The following is a 15,782-nucleotide window of genomic DNA, read 5'->3' as shown; positions in this document are numbered from 1 at the left end:
ATTATATTTGACCTTGTAAGTAAACTGATATATAGTTTTTAAGTTCTTTATTCATTATGTGTGTTTTCTTTTAGCAGCTCTAGTTTAGGTATAGATATACCAGAAAAAAAAAAGAACACTAAAAGTTCAACCCAAGCATAAAGAGACATTATTTCTAAGCTAAGACTCCATGTTCATAGAATCATAGAATCATAGAATGGTTTGGGTTGGAAGGGACCTTAAAGATCATCTAGTTCCAAAACCCCTGCCATGGGCAGGGACACCTTCCACTAGACCAGGTTGCTCAAAGCCCCATCCAACCTGGCCTTGAACACTTCCAGGGAGGGGGGGCATCCAGAACTTCTCTGGGCAACCTCTTCCAGTGCCTCACCACCCTCACAGTGAAGAACTTCTTCCTAATATCTAATCTAAATCTACCATCTTTCGGTTTAAAGCCGTTATCCCTTGTCCTATCACTACACTCCCTGATAAAGAGTCCTTCCCCATCTTTCCTGTAGGCCGCCTTTAGGTACTGGCAGGCTGCTATAAGGTCTCCCTGGAGCCTTCTCTTCTCCAGGCTGAACAACCCCAACTCTCTCAGCCTGTCTTCATAGGAGAGGTGCTCCAGCCCTCTGATCATCTTTGTGGCCCTCCTCTGGACCCGCTCCAACAGGTCCATGTCCTTCTTATGTTGGGGGCTTGAGAGCTGAAAGCAGTACTCCACATGGGGTCTCATGAGAGCGGAGCAGAGGGGCAGAATCACCTCCCTCAACCTGCTGGTCACGCTTCTTTTGATGTAGCCCAGGATGCGATTGGCTTTCTGGGCTGCAAATGCACATTGCTGGGTCATGTTGAGCTTCTTGTCAACCAACACGCTCAAGTCCTTCTCCGCAGGTCTGCTCTCAATCCCCTCATCGCCCGGCCTGTATTTGTGCTTGGGATTGCCCCGACCCATGTGCAGAACCTTGCACTTGGCCTTGTTGAACTTCACGAGGTTCGCAGGAGCCCACCTCTCAAGCCTGTCAAGGTCCCTCTGGATGGCATCTCTTCCCTCCAGCATGTCGACCACACCACACAGCTTGGTTTTGTTGGCAAACTTGCTGAGGGTACACTCAATCCCACTGTCCATGTCGCCGACAAAGATGTTAAAAACAGAGCCAGTCCCAATGCCAACCCCTGAGGAATGCCACTGGTCATTGGTCTCTACTTGGACATGGAGCTGTTGACCACAACTCTTTGAGTGCAACCATCCAGGCAATTCTGTATTGACCGAGTAGTCCATCTGTCAAAGCCATGTCTCTCCAATTTAGAGACAAGGATGTCATGCAGGACAGTGTCAAATGCTTTGCGCAAGTCCAGGTAAATGACATCAGTTGCTCTTCCCTTATCCACCAATGCTGTTGCCCCGTTGTAAAAGGCCACCAAATTTGTCAGGCATGATTTGCCCTTAGTGAAGCCATGTTGGCTGTCACCAGTCACCTCCTTATCTTCCATGTGCCTTAGCATGGTTTCCAGGAGGATCCACTCCATGATCTTGCTGGGCATAGAGGTGAGACCGACTGGCCTGTAGTTCCCCGGGTCTTCCTTTTTACCTTTTTTAAAAATGGGGGTTATGTTTCCCCTTTTCCAGTCAGTGGGAAGTTCACCGGACTGCCACAACTTCTCAAATATGATGGATAGTGGCTTAGCCATTTCATCCACCAGTTCCCTCAGGACCTACGGATGCATCTCATCAAGCCCCATGGACTTGTGCACCTTCAGGTTCCTTAGATGGTCTCGAACCTGATCTTCTACCGTGGGCAGTTCTTCATTCTCCCAGTCTCTGCCTTTGCCTTCTGTAACTTGGGTGGTGTGGCTGGAGCACTTGCTGGTGAAGACTGAGGCAAAAAAGTTGTTGAGTACCTCAGCCTTCTCCATGTCCCAGGTAACCAGGTCTCCCATTTCCTTCCAGAGAGGGCCCACATTTTCCCTAGTCTTTCTTTTATCACCGACATACCTATAGAAGCTTTTCTTGTTGCCCTTGACATCCTTGGCCAGATTTAATTCTGTCAGGGCTTTAGCTATCCTAACCTGATCCCTGGCTGCTCGGACAATTTCTCTGTATTCCTCCCAAGCTACCTGTCCTTGCTTCCACCCTCTGTAGGCTTCCTTTTTGTGTTTGAGTTTGTCCAGGGGCTCCTTGTTCATCCACGCAGGCCTCCTGGTGGTTTTGCCTGACTTCCTCTTTGTTGGGATGCATCGCTCCTGAGCTTGGAGGAGGTGATTCTTGAATATTAATCAGCTTTCTTGGGCCTCTCTTGCCTCCAGGGCTTTATCGTGTGGTACTCTACCAAGCAGATCCCTGAAGAGGCCAAAGTCTGCTCTCCTGAAGTCCAGGGTAATGAGCTTGCTGTGCACCCTCCTCACTGCCCTAAGGATCTTGAACTCCACCATTTCATGGTCACTGCAGCCAAGGCTGCCCTTGAGCTTCACATTCCCCACCAGCCCCTCCTTGTTGGTGAGAACAAGGTCCAGCATAGCACCTCTCCTCGTTGGCTCCTCTATCACTTGGAGAAGGAAGCTGTCATCAATGCATTCCAGGAACCTCCTGGATTGCTTATGCCCTGTTCTTCTGCTACTGATGTAGTATTTCAGCCAGAGCCACCTTTAGCCATTCGAGTTATTTAACTTTTTCAGAGCTGTTCTGTGGTAGGTATCAAATTGCAGTATACAATAAAAATGCTTATGAAGTTAAGCATGCAGTCAATGGTTTGCTTTCCTGATGTGGCCCAGCCCAGCTCAGCTTTACCTGTGGGTATTTCTCACTAGAACTCAGATTAAGTCAGTCATTTTACACACCAATTCCCAATTAAGGCCACGAGAAGCAGTGACCTATATTTCCCTATTCTGTATTTACGGAAGGTTTGCGTTTCAGGGTATTAGGTCCTTATGTTATTACCCTCCAGGTATCTACAGATAGCTTTAATTTACTTACATGAGTAATTCCTGTTTGCTGTGTTGGCGTTTGTCTCACTGTTCAGTCAATCCTTTGGGGAAACTCTGCCGCTGCAGAGCCGAGACTTGCGTGCAGACCGAAAGCCGCCCTCCCCAAAACAAGACTTGTTCTCATGGGCTATTAGGTCAGCTGTTTCCCCCTCTAATTTGTCCACTCTATTTGTGGAGTTTGCACAGCAATGGTTTCATTCTATTCCTGGTGGAAAAAAAAAACAACTTAAATTCCCATTAATTCCCATCATTGAAGTGGGAGGGAGACAGACACTATCTGAACCAATGATGAGGCCCTTTGAGAATCTATGACTTAATTTTATATTATGTGAATTATTATATTATGTTATAAAAGATATTTTATTTTATTATATGTATTTATTTTTTACTTTTATATTATGTTGTTTAATTTCTGATTTTGTTTTCAGTTAGAGACTGATGAGTTTGGAATACTATAAAAAATTCAGCCTCTTTTTTAAAAACGAAAGAAGTATGTAATGAATGTATGTAATGAAAATAGGTAACGAAGCCTTGCTCAGGCAAACCATTCATACCAGACTGCAGCCACAGACCAAGATGGACAGACAGAATTACATGCTTGTGTTTGTAATTCTGTAAACGGAGTTGGTTTTCTCTGCTATGCATTGTACCATGCTCTGCTGGCACCCAGTTTCTAGCCTGCTGATGGGACAGTGGGCCAGCTTAACACTGGTATAAAGATTGAACAAGAAGTGTGTCCCTTTAGAGAGAAAATCCTGTGTTTATGCAAGACCTGGATACTTGCCTACTCCCACACCACCCACTCTACAGCCAATTACACATTTGCTAGAGATATTTACAGAGCTGAACACACAGCTGCAATTTATTCTGTTTCATCCAATAACCTCAATTATGTAGAAAAGGACATTGCACGATTTTTTAACCTTCCGGCGACATGCAGTAGGTTTTGAATTGTTAGGTTCCAGCTTCGATTTACTAATCCTAGCAAGATTGCATAAATTCTTTAAAAAAAAAAAAAAAAGAAGATAAAAATCTAACTGGAAACACAGCTTTTAGGACCTCTGATTTTCATCTCTTTTCCTCATTCCAGCGTGACAATGTAAAGCTTAGCAGAGTGGGAGCAAATACTTCAGTGCTGCCTGTGTTTGCTTTTATTTAGAAGGTTAGTCTTGTGTCTTAGGCTCTTCTGTGGCAGCACATTCAGAATCTTTGTGGCCTGGCCTCTTTGCTGAGCACGAGGATTCCTCTGCGTTATGGCTATGGGTTACCTATTAAAATAGAAGAGCCCATGTACCAGCATAAATGCGGATTGTGTGTTTAAGGGTGTAAAAGAAGAAGTTGAGCCCTGCGTCCTCTCTCCTCCATCATTGTTCTCCTGCCTCAGATTTCTCTGTGCTTGTTCTTTCTACCCTAACATCCATCTTGCCATTGATTTCACTGGGACTTTAAGTTATCTGAAAACTTAAGCTGCAGTTTACTGATCTAAGCGTAAGCTCCTGCCAGAAAGGTTGATCCTATCTTCACCTCCTTTTCATCTCCCTCTTTCCCTTTGCCTCCAACCAGATAAGTATCTGTTGCCTCCTTCCTCCAACCATGTCAGGCACATCAGGGAACTTATTTTGCCTGGAGACAAGTCCTTTCATTTATTTATTTTTACTGGCACAAGATTAAAAAGGGAGCAGTGCCTGGGTTTGGCGCATTGCTCCCCTGAGCCAGCACAAAGGGACAGGAGCACCTCTCGGGAGTGCAGGCACCAACTCCTGCTACGAACCCTCCTCCCCTTTGGAAGAGGTTTGATATCCAGATCCACAGAGCCCTTGGCAACTCAGGCCAAGGGTATCCCTTTCTGCCGACAGAAAGAGTTGTGGTGTCCCAGATGAGGATACTGCTCCAGCTTTTAATAAACAAGCCTTTTTTTTCCACGTTTCTTTTAAAAGTAAGATTAGTTCTTTACACCCTAAGGAGAGAGAAACCTCGTTCTCTGGTGTTGTGTACAAACCCATGGCGTGGTGTGTGAGGTAGAAGGGGATGATGTGGTAATTAGCTCGGAAGATTTAGTCAAGAGATCTAACAACCGGCAGGGCAAACTTGCATGGTTACCAGCTTGGAAATAGCTCCTTTTTAAATGGTAACTGCAATAAAAAGTAGAAACAGTGTATTTTTTTGTTCCTCTGACAAAATAACAGGCTTAGATGGGAGTGTTTACTTTCACTCATTTCTCAACTCCTTCATATTTCATATTTAAATTAGATTTTAAAATGACGCCTTCATTTCCATCTGTTTGCTTGAGAGTGCAGTGGTGCTTGGGAGGCGGGAATGGGAGCAGTGGTTCCCAGCATCCCCAGAGGAGCAAGGGGAATGTGAGGGGAGGAAATCCCATTGGAAGGATAACTCTTCCTTTAAAATGTTGGAAGCTTGGATGCCCCCTTCCTCCTTGCTGAAGGCTGGAAAGCTGTGTTTCAGATGTTACATTCTTGTAGCACCTAAGCCTTCCCCAAACTTTGCTGAAATCTGTCAGCAAGACAAGAAAAGCCAAAGCAGATACATCGCCTTTTTAAACAAGCGATGGTAAAGAATACCTTTTCTTTTTTTCGTTTGCTTTTTCCTTCTCAGTTTCAGCAGTTCAGTAACCTTCACAGGTGAAGGCTGTGGCCATACCACAGGAATCAACCAGTAAGTTTTCTATCTTAGAACTGGCCCAGAGTTTTAAAAAGTATCTATAAAGTGTGAAGAGCTTGATTTGTTGGGTATTCTGCTTAAGACCTCTCCAGGTCACTGACAATTGCAAAATGTTAATCCTTCAGCCCCAATTTGCATGTGTTGTGGTTTAATCCCTGCCCGCAACTAAGCACCACCCAGCCGCTCGCTCACTGCCCCCGCAGCGGGATGGGGGAGAGAATCGGAAGAGTAAAAGTGAGAAAACTCATGGGTTGAGATAAAGACAGTTTAATAGGTAAAGCAAAAGCCGCGCATGGAAGCAAAGCAAAACAAGGAATTAATTCACCAGTTCCCATCGGCAGGCAGCCATCTCCAGAAAAGCAGGGCTCCATAACACGTAACAGTTACTTGGGAAGACAAACACCATCACTCCGAATGTCCTCCCCTTCCTTCTTCTTCCCCCAGCTTTTATTGCTGAGCATGACATCATATGGTATGGAATATCCCTTTGGTCAGCTGGGGTCAGCTGTCCCAGCTGTGTCCCCTCCCAACTTCTTGTGCACCCCCAGCCTACTCGCTGGTGGGGTGGTGTGAGGAGCAGAAAAGGCCTTGACTCTGTGTAAGCACTGCTCAGCAATAACGAAAACATCCCTGTATGATCAACACTGTTTTCAGCACAAATCCAAAACATAGCCCTGTACTAGCTACTATGAAAAAAATTAACTCTATCCCAGCCAAAACCAGCACAGCATGGGTGCCTGTAAGGAAAGGTTCTTACTGACAGCATGGCCTGATATTTAATAGAAATCAGGATCTCGCAGGTCTCTCATGCAGATTACACATAGAAAATAGATGGTCTTGCTAACCACATGTGAAGAACTTCTTTTCCTCTGGAAGATCGCAGTGAGTTTCAGAATACCATAATGAAACAATTATAAGCTTGAGCTACTCAAACTGGCCAGCTGATCCTTGTCCCTGTAGGATTAGTAGGACATGAAAAAAGCATTTATTTATAATTATTGAGGGTATCTCTATAACAGAAATATAAGCAGGCTGTTTCTGTAATGGATTTCATTTTAATTTTCATTAGCAAGAAGAAAAGCAAAACCACTAACATTGGACTATTCTTTTCTTTTTGAAATAGTTATATTGTCAATTCTGGTATCAATTTTATTGTGTAAAATTGTCAAAATACACTTTTCTTTAGACAGCTCTGAAAGAAGTTATAATTAGAAGCTTTTATTTTAGTTTTAGGAAAATTGCTGAAGAACTTCCCAGGGTTGAAAATAACTCCTACATTTGCCTGAATTTATCATTTCTATTTGATGATAATAAGGTTTAAAAAAAAAGACCAAAAAGAAACCAATACATTTTTCCATGTATTTTGGGAATGGTTTGTCTTAAAGTAAAAACTATCTGTGTGACTTTGGTGTCACATCAGATGATAAGAAGAAATAATAGTCAAGGGAGCATGTCCTAAACTATCCTATAACCATATGTAAATCAGTGTGTGTACAAATTATGAACAGAGCAAAGGGTTAAATCCAGTCTGTTTCATGGTGGATGATTGAGCCAGCCCTGATTCGTACACAGCTTTCCCAACAACTGCATGTTTCTGTAAAATGTGCTAATAACTTTTGAAGTACCTTGGTTTCAAAGGGATCTGCTTTGCAGCAGGACGTGGCCCTGGTTTGAGCTGCCAGCTGCTAGAAATCTGTCTCAGATCTGTGCAGAGTCCAGGGGTGAAACCCTGGCTACTCTGGAGCGAAAGATTAGTGCAAGGCTGGATTTCACTCTCTCTCTCCAGCGTTTTTTAAGATTTTCCTTCATGCAGTTGCCACATGTACTGTAATATTTGCACCTTCAATGGAAATGAATTGGTGGCAATGTTTTCAGCATCTCTTTATGCTGTTAACACCTGATGCCAGAGCAGCTATCAGTGTCAAACAGCCCATGAAAACCTTGCTGTTTGGTTGACCTTGGTGCTGTTGGAGGAGAAAACTCAAGTGTGCTGGTAGAGACTTTGTGCTTTGCAGTCTTAGACCTTGAGTGGTCCCATTACTGCCCAGATAATTGGGTAAAATATCAGTACTGCTGAAAAACAGTATTTTGGCTGCTATCTTTAATGCGTCATTGCATAATCTGGCTTTGTATTCAAGAATTTCAAGCCTATGTTGTATTTGGTAACACTGATTTCTTTGGTACCTATTTGATCGGTATTTGTAATAGTGTTTATACTCTCTTTCTTAAAGAGAAATTAGCAAAAAAAAAGCAGAGTGGATTCGGGACACTGATCCTGATACCAAAATGTATCAGAATTAAAGCCTTAACCCGTGGCCACTGAAATGGGGCGCACACATTTGCTGCTGTGGAGAAGGGCAGTCCCCGAGCAGCTCACAGCCACGCTGCCTCCTGTATGCTGGTGCGGGCATTTGTGTTCCTCTTCATCTCAAGCTTTTTTTTAAATTTATGTGGAATTAAAGTGACTGTGTAATCATGGTCTTATTCTACTGGTTTGAGATATATTATCTGTTGACTCTGCATAGCTGTTACTTGCTTCGCAACCAGTGATGAACGGTTGCACTCACTGCATCTGTAAAATTAAATGCTTTTTATAGGGCTGTCCTAAAGAACTTTGCAATTGTTGCTTAAACAAAATTCTGCAGTGGAAATTTCCAGCTCTTTGTGATCTTTCACAGCACCCTTCTAAAAAGTGTGCCTAGAAAAGGAGGGAAATTTTTAAAGGATTTTTTTTTTATATATATGTATATTAAATTGAAAAAAATCCGGCAGGCAAGGCCTGGCTCCACAAGGACAGGTGACTAAAGCCTATGGTGCAAACAGCATCTGAATATCTGAGGATCTAGGCTAACTGCCTATCCTCAAATAATATTCCTGTAGCATTCATACATATTAAGGTCATCCTGAGGCAGAACGCTAAGTAAGAATTAGTGACAGGTATGCAATGTTTTTATTCAATAATTTGCTTTAAGGTAGTTTTGTAGTTCCACGCCCATGCCTGCAGCCGGTCTCTGACATCCCTCGGGAGCATCTCGCAGTCATCCTCACCACAGCTTCTGATCAACGCTGGCTCAGCCATCCAGCCCCGGTGCAGGCAGCACCCTGCGAGGGAGCGGGGCTTTGGTTTGGCCGGCAGGCAATTTTCCTGGCAGGAAAATCAAGGGGTGTGGATGTACATCTCCAGGGCAGCTTGGCAAGGCCAAGGAAGGGCAGGCAGCCAAAGCTTGCCGTGGAGGGAAGAGCAATAACCAGTGAGGGGGAGGAAGGGTTGTACAGCTCCAAGTGCAGCACAGTCCTGATTTTGGCCATTAAACGTTATGGTAACTAATTATAATTCTTCTTCTCGCTATCTTCAGTTTGATGATAAATGGCATGACAAATCTTTGCTAAGTTCTTTAAGCGATAGGTTCCCAGATCCTTTCTGTTCAAACGTAAGCCCAAAGTTGAAGTTTTCCTTTTCCTGGGAACACCTGGATTTAGTTAAACCTTCTGTATGTGCCAGTGAAAACCCGCAGAAAGACAGAGGTGCCTTTTCTGCTATCCCTACTTCTGTGGTCTGCTGTATGCCAAGGTGGGAAATTGAAATACTTAACAATAAATGTTTATTACTGTAACATTTAAATATTTGAAATTATTTAAGAGAGTCTTTTCATTTCAGTGTTACTTTATTTAACTGTTATTGTTTCTGTGGTTTTTAGATCACCACATCCTGACCAACAAAATGGTCAGAATTTATTCTGGGCTTTGTCATTTCTTGAAGTCTGAGGGATAAAAATGGATGCTTGTCTCCTGTCAAGCTCCTTGGAGAGCTATGAGGAAATGAGCAATAAAAGGCTCTTTGAGGATCTTTTAACTTTAGTTTATTATCTATTATAGTTACTGATGTGTGGAAACCAACAGAGAAATTTTACATGTTTATAGTTACAAAGCCCTTAACAGCTGTAGCTACGAGATGAGGACTTACAGCTTTTTGAAATGTGTTTTTATAAATGTAACATTAAATCATTGTGATTTTGTAAACCAGTCTCCTTAAGAAAATTCCTGAGAGAATAATATGTGGGTTGATATACTCAGTCAGGGCTAGTTTGTGGGTACTTGCTCGCTCTCACTCGTTTTGTAACTCCACCAAGAGAGCAGTGCACGATGTGGGCTTTTTTGGGGCAGGACTGATGATGGCCAAAATGCATGAAGCAGCACTGCATTTCATTTCCCCTTGCTGGATGCAGCGCTGGATAGAAAACTGGGGTGGGGAGAAGAAAACTGGGTGAGTCGAGGGCACTCAGCATACCGAAGGGCCCAGGACTGTGAAAACCTCTGGAGGACACAGCAAATGGCTCCACATTTCTTTATATCTGAGGGAGCTGGATCTGGAATTTGCAGAGACTCAGCCCTTGGGGGCACTGGCCAAGTGATGGCCATGGAGAGAGCTTTCTGCCCCCGGGGTGACTGGCTCTTTATTATCATCTCCTGTTCCTCATGGGTCTTTTCATGCAATTTTAGGACAGAAGTACACTCTTCTGTGCCTTGTCCTCCTCTCTACATTTCTTTTCTCATCTGGCTTGGGTGGACTTTTTGCATCTAATCCTATCCACTGGAAATGGTGAGACTAATAAGCTATTTGGATCCAGTGAAAAGCACGGCACGAAGGGGACTGTTCTCAGCCCGTACGCGTTGCTGATTAATAATACTGCCAAGGGCATACATTAAAACAAACACATTGAGAATGCAGACATGTCAGCTCTTGTCTTTTGCATAAGAAATTCACTCTTTGGCATCCAGATTGCTGTTCCCTACTGCGGTGCCTGTACCGTCCACATTTACACCATTGCAGCCCTGGTGCGAGTGGCTGGCTGGTCTGGAAAGCTTGTTCCTCTGCCAGGGATGTTCCCTGGAGGCCCTTGAATGCCCCTGACATGATCCAGCATGCAGATTTATCCATCACATGCTTGCATGCCTGTCCCTGGCCAAACACGAGTCCCATGCATTGGGATTCCAGTAACTTGAGAAGTCTGAGAATATGGAGCAGTAAAACAAACATCAGCCATTCAACTTCTAAAAATTGCATTAAGCTAGAAGAGATAATGTTATTTCTGCAGGTCTGTTTTAAATCAACCCAGATATTATTCTGGAGCCAGAGCTATAATTCAGTAAAACTTGATACAATCTTGGAAAGCCACAGAAAGCGTTAGGAAATACCGCTGGAAGTTGAGAGACCTATAGATACTGCGGTAATCTGCATTTTAAACTAAATAGACATGCCTCTTAAATACTAATTGAGGCACACTGCAGAGGATGATGGATTACCTTTTCAACCAAAATCCTTAAAATTCAGAAGGCTTTGTCTGCATGCAAAAACTGAACTGTTTTCCCAATGCTACTTGCAGCTGAAATATAGCATATGAATGTATAGGAAAGATACATCCATCGTGCCATGGAAGTTGGCTAAGTGGTACTGCTGATTGCCATACTTTGATGATCGTTTAGGCTACCAGTAAGGCTGACTTCCAAGATCTTCAGCTCTGCAGAGGAGTTCTGAGCGTAAGGGGTAAGGTGCAAGAGAGAGGTCTGCCCTCCCTTCAGGGGCTGCTGCTGCCACTCTTCCTGTGCAGAGGCTCTAAGGAGCAGAGACTGAAATCATCGACGGCATTTTTGATGAAATTTTACATTTTTGGATTGGCTTTGCTTCCTCTATAATTTTCCTTAAATGGAACTTCGATAGCTACATTCTGTACATTTTTCACAAATATGAATTGAGTTTCACCACACGTTTTACTTGAGAGGGAAGGTAGCTGATGCACAAAAGTTAAATGACTTGCCTCGTGAGAAAAACTGTTTTAGCGCTAGCATTGGAAGACACCAGAGCTGCTTCCCACCTCTCCTGCATACATTTCTGTGTTGTGTTTCTGCCTAAATGGGAAAGGTAAAAATATAAAATAAAGCGTGAAAATTTCTAGTGATACTCTCTTCATAGCTTCTTTCTTACAGACTCAAGATGACTTACAAGTAAGATAACCTTCTAGTGAATGTATTGTTTTCATTGAAACATCAGGATTATATTATTGTTGCTTTAGGCTCCATATTTTTATCATTACAAACACAGATCTAGACACTACACATTTTTGGCCTTTTTACCAAATACTGTAATATTGTGATTAGATACAGAGAAGGCTTAATGTTTTTGAGGAATCAGTATTGTTATCTTTCTTTTCCTCCTCAGTTTTTTACAATGTTGATGGGACTTTTTCTCTGATTAACTCTTTTAAGATATACACTGGTGTTGGTCAGAATATTTCTATCAAGAATTTTTGGACAGAAAATGGCCTCTGATGATACAAGACTTTCAACGTTTGAATTTGTTATGGCTTTTTAAAACAAAATATTAGCATATTTGAAATTAATTAATGAACTATACTTGCTGAAGAAAACCAAAAACTGTTCACATAAAAAGCAAAAAGAACTAAATCTGTGTAGGAATATCTCCTGAAAATGGCAGTGACGTTTTAATCCATCCTAGTACTGACTTCATCTTCCATGATATTATTTCCTAGAATTTGGATCCTTTGGGTTCATGTTGTACCGGTGGAGCTTTTGGCACTGAATCTAGTGAAGTCATCATCCAGACCTTGCCCTGAGCCTGGAAACATGATGCATATTTTTACCGTGACTACCAAGAGCTGTCTAAAATAGTTTCTATGAAAGTGTTTAAGACAAACGGAGGATAACAGACTCTTTGCAATGGCCAGAGCTGTCTTGTCCCACATTGTTTGCAAAGCACCATTGATATGAGAAAATATCATTGTTATGAGAAAAATATCATTGTTATAAGAAAAGTGATTGATGTAGGACTTGAAAATTCCACAGATTTGAAAATTCCACAGATTTGAAAGTTGCAGTGATATTTCAACAAATTTTACGGAAAATTACCTTGCCAGATTAGTTCTAAGAAATGTGTTTTTCTTAAGAGTGCTGAATGAGATGATATGAAGAGTTCATAGAATCATAAAATCATAGAATGGTTTGGGTTGGAAGGGACCTTAAAGATCATCTCGTTCCAAGCCCCCTGCCTTGGGCAGGGACACCTTCCACTAGACCAGGTTGCTCAAAGCCCCATCCAGCCTGGCCTTGAACACTACCAGGGAGGGGGCATCCACAACCTCTCTGGGCAACCTGTTCCAGTGTCTCACCACCCTCACAGTGAAGAACTTCTTCCTAATCTAAATCTACCATCTTTCAGTTTAAAGCCATTACTCCTTGTCCTATCACTACATGCCTTTGTAAAAAGTCCCTCTCCGGCTTTCCTGTAGGCCGCCTTTAGGTACTGGCAGGCTGCTATAAGGTCTCCCTGGAGCCTTCTCTTCTCCAGGCTGAACAACCCCAACTCTCTCAGCCTGTCTTCATAGGAGAGGTGCTCCAGCCCTCTGATCATCTTTGTGGCCCTCCTCTGGACCCGCTCCAACAGGTCCATGTCCTTCTTATGTTGGGGGCTTGAGAGCTGAAAGCAGTACTCCACATGGGGTCTCATGAGAGCGGAGCAGAGGGGCAGAATCACCTCCCTCAACCTGCTGGTCACGCTTCTTTTGATGTAGCCCAGGATGCGATTGGCTTTCTGGGCTGCAAATGCACATTGCTGGGTCATGTTGAGCTTCTTGTCAACCAACACGCTCAAGTCCTTCTCCGCAGGTCTGCTCTCAATCCCCTCATCGCCCGGCCTGTATTTGTGCTTGGGATTGCCCCGACCCATGTGCAGGACCTTGCACTTGGCCTTGTTGAACTTCACGAGGTTCGCAGGAGCCCACCTCTCAAGCCTGTCAAGGTCCCTCTGGATGGCATCTCTTCCCTCCAGCATGTCGACCACACCACACAGCTTGGTTTTGTTGGCAAACTTGCTGAGGGTACACTCAATCCCACTGTCCATGTCGCCGACAAAGATGTTAAAAACAGAGCCAGTCCCAATGCCAACCCCTGAGGAATGCCACTGGTCATTGGTCTCTACTTGGACATGGAGCTGTTGACCACAACTCTTTGAGTGCAACCATCCAGGCAATTCTGTATTGACCGAGTAGTCCATCCATCAAAGCCATGTCTCTCCAATTTAGAGACAAGGATGTTGTGCAGGACAGTGTCAAATGCTTTGCGCAAGTTCAGGTAGATGGTGTTAGTTCTGGAGGTTTTGCATGCCCAGGAGTTGATAGTACATCTGTGTAAATAACCTTACAGAAAAAGTCTAATGCATAACTTTTTTTGCTGCTTGCTTTTCTCCTCAGGTTTGCCAATTTGTCGTATCTGTCAATGGCCTCAATGTTCTCCATGTGGATTACAGGACAGTGAGCAACCTCATCCTGACCGGCCCTCGAACAATTGTGATGGAAGTGATGGAAGAAATAGAGTCCTGAGAAGGAGAAAAACTCTTATTGGACATTTTTGTGAGAGAAATAGTGATTATTGTGGAGCAGCATGACACAAGGAGGCAGAACGTTACTGTGTCTAAAATAGATGATTTTGCTTTTAGGGGAAGGGGACTCTCTTTCATTTAACAATAATAGCACTGGTGATTATGCTAAGAAATGGACAAAAGATACCAGCATATTTTCACTAAGGACTTCTGTTTGCCCGACGGAGACAAGGTTAAGGCCTTTAAGGTTGTCTGTCCAGCCATGTCTGCATCGGTCAGAATGGTTTCCCACTGAAGAGGCCGGGTAGATTTCCTCACAGTCCACCACTGGATCAAAGCACTTCAGGAGATGAAAGAACCAAACACTGTGGGGTCAGGATGTCACAGATGGTTTGCATGACATATTTATGTTGGTAAACATCCTTCTGGTGTCCAGCTTTGTCCCAGGAGCATGTGCTGTCGCAGTTGCTCTCTCCTTGGGCTGAGGGACAGCTGACTAAATGCTGGCTTGATTGCAATCAAACAAAATGAACTGCAAATGCATGAAAAAAAGGTGTCCATTCTCTGTAGAGGATACTCTGGTATGAATGTTTGGGCCTGACTGAATACACTGATTAGTCTAGAAAGAAAAATCATGCAAATGGAAAAGCGTGCAGTACTTTTACAAAATCTGCCTTTGAAAATCGGGCTTGTTGTTTAGATGCCTACACACTGGTTTAGGTGCTCACGTATAAAATGTTCATTTTGGGTTTTTTCCTTATCTGTAAAGGAAAAGTGTCTCATTCTTGCTGTTCGTCACTTTGGAGAAATTTTGGACATCTTTATTCCTAGAAGAAGAAGAATATTTGGCGGGTTGAAGTGGGAAATCCACAGTGATAGCATTAGCAATGATACATCCAGATGCTCCAGTAGAGAAAGTACCCTTCAAATTGAAGCAATGTACTTGAATGTACATTAAGCTTGTTAGCACTTTCCAATCATCAAATGTTTTGCAAACTACAGACTTGCCACATGAATTGCATTTGACACTATTACTAATAAAACATTGTATTTAACTGACTCTTACTCTTTTTCAAACAGTAGGATTTCTTCGCTGATGAATTCATGAAACAAATCTTTTTTAAAAATGTATATACAAATTCCATATTCTGCAGAGTTACGTGACTCTTCAACTCGATCGTAAGTGGACTGCATGGGTTTTCTTTGATCTTTGAACTGAATAAATACATCCTTGTCCACAAAATTATAAATATATATTTCAGACTTTCTCTGCTGTCTAAATTTTACAATTAAAGCTTGACTTTCTATATGAGCATACCACAAATCCTTCAATTACGGGGTGGGGAAAGTATTTTTTCCTCAAATAATTTTGAAATATGTTTTATATTAAAAATTGTTCTCACTAAATACATTGCTCTTGCAGTATGTTTTTCACTCACTCAAACACTTCTACATCAGAGATACAGCAAGTCTTCAAAATCACATATGCCTGCAGCTTTGTAGGTAGAAGTCCATGTGTTCTTTGTTTCTGATATAGTATATCTGTGTTTGATTTTCACCATGAAAACTTCTTATATTCCACAAATATGCACCAGTGCAGGGAGGTATAAAACTGCAACTGCTAACTTGATACTAACCAGGCACAAAAGTGTTTGGAGGATTCTTTCAAACTGTCATTTAGTATGACAGTTGTTTATCATGATTGTACCCCCCAAAATTTTGGTACACATGTATAACCCATAGCAGA

The 15,782-nt window shown here is 42.7% G+C and overlaps 1 protein-coding gene across 1 annotated transcript in view; it reads left to right on the top strand.

Annotated features, from left to right (window-relative positions):
• Positions 1–15,432, top strand: part of DEPTOR (DEP domain containing MTOR interacting protein) — an 82,889-nt gene extending 67,457 nt beyond the window's left edge. The window contains exon 10 of the mRNA XM_050891446.1: positions 13,908–15,432. Within this exon, the coding sequence (XP_050747403.1) occupies positions 13,908–14,036 (129 nt within the window). The 3' untranslated portion in view covers positions 14,037–15,432. The remainder of the gene's footprint in view (positions 1–13,907) is intronic.
• The last annotated feature ends 350 nt before the right edge of the window (positions 15,433–15,782 follow it).

The sequence above is a fragment of the Gymnogyps californianus genome, chromosome 2 (genome assembly GCF_018139145.2).
Source record: "Gymnogyps californianus isolate 813 chromosome 2, ASM1813914v2, whole genome shotgun sequence".
Classification (NCBI taxonomy): domain Eukaryota; kingdom Metazoa; phylum Chordata; class Aves; order Accipitriformes; family Cathartidae; genus Gymnogyps; species Gymnogyps californianus.
This window is presented reverse-complemented; position numbering and strand designations above follow the sequence as displayed.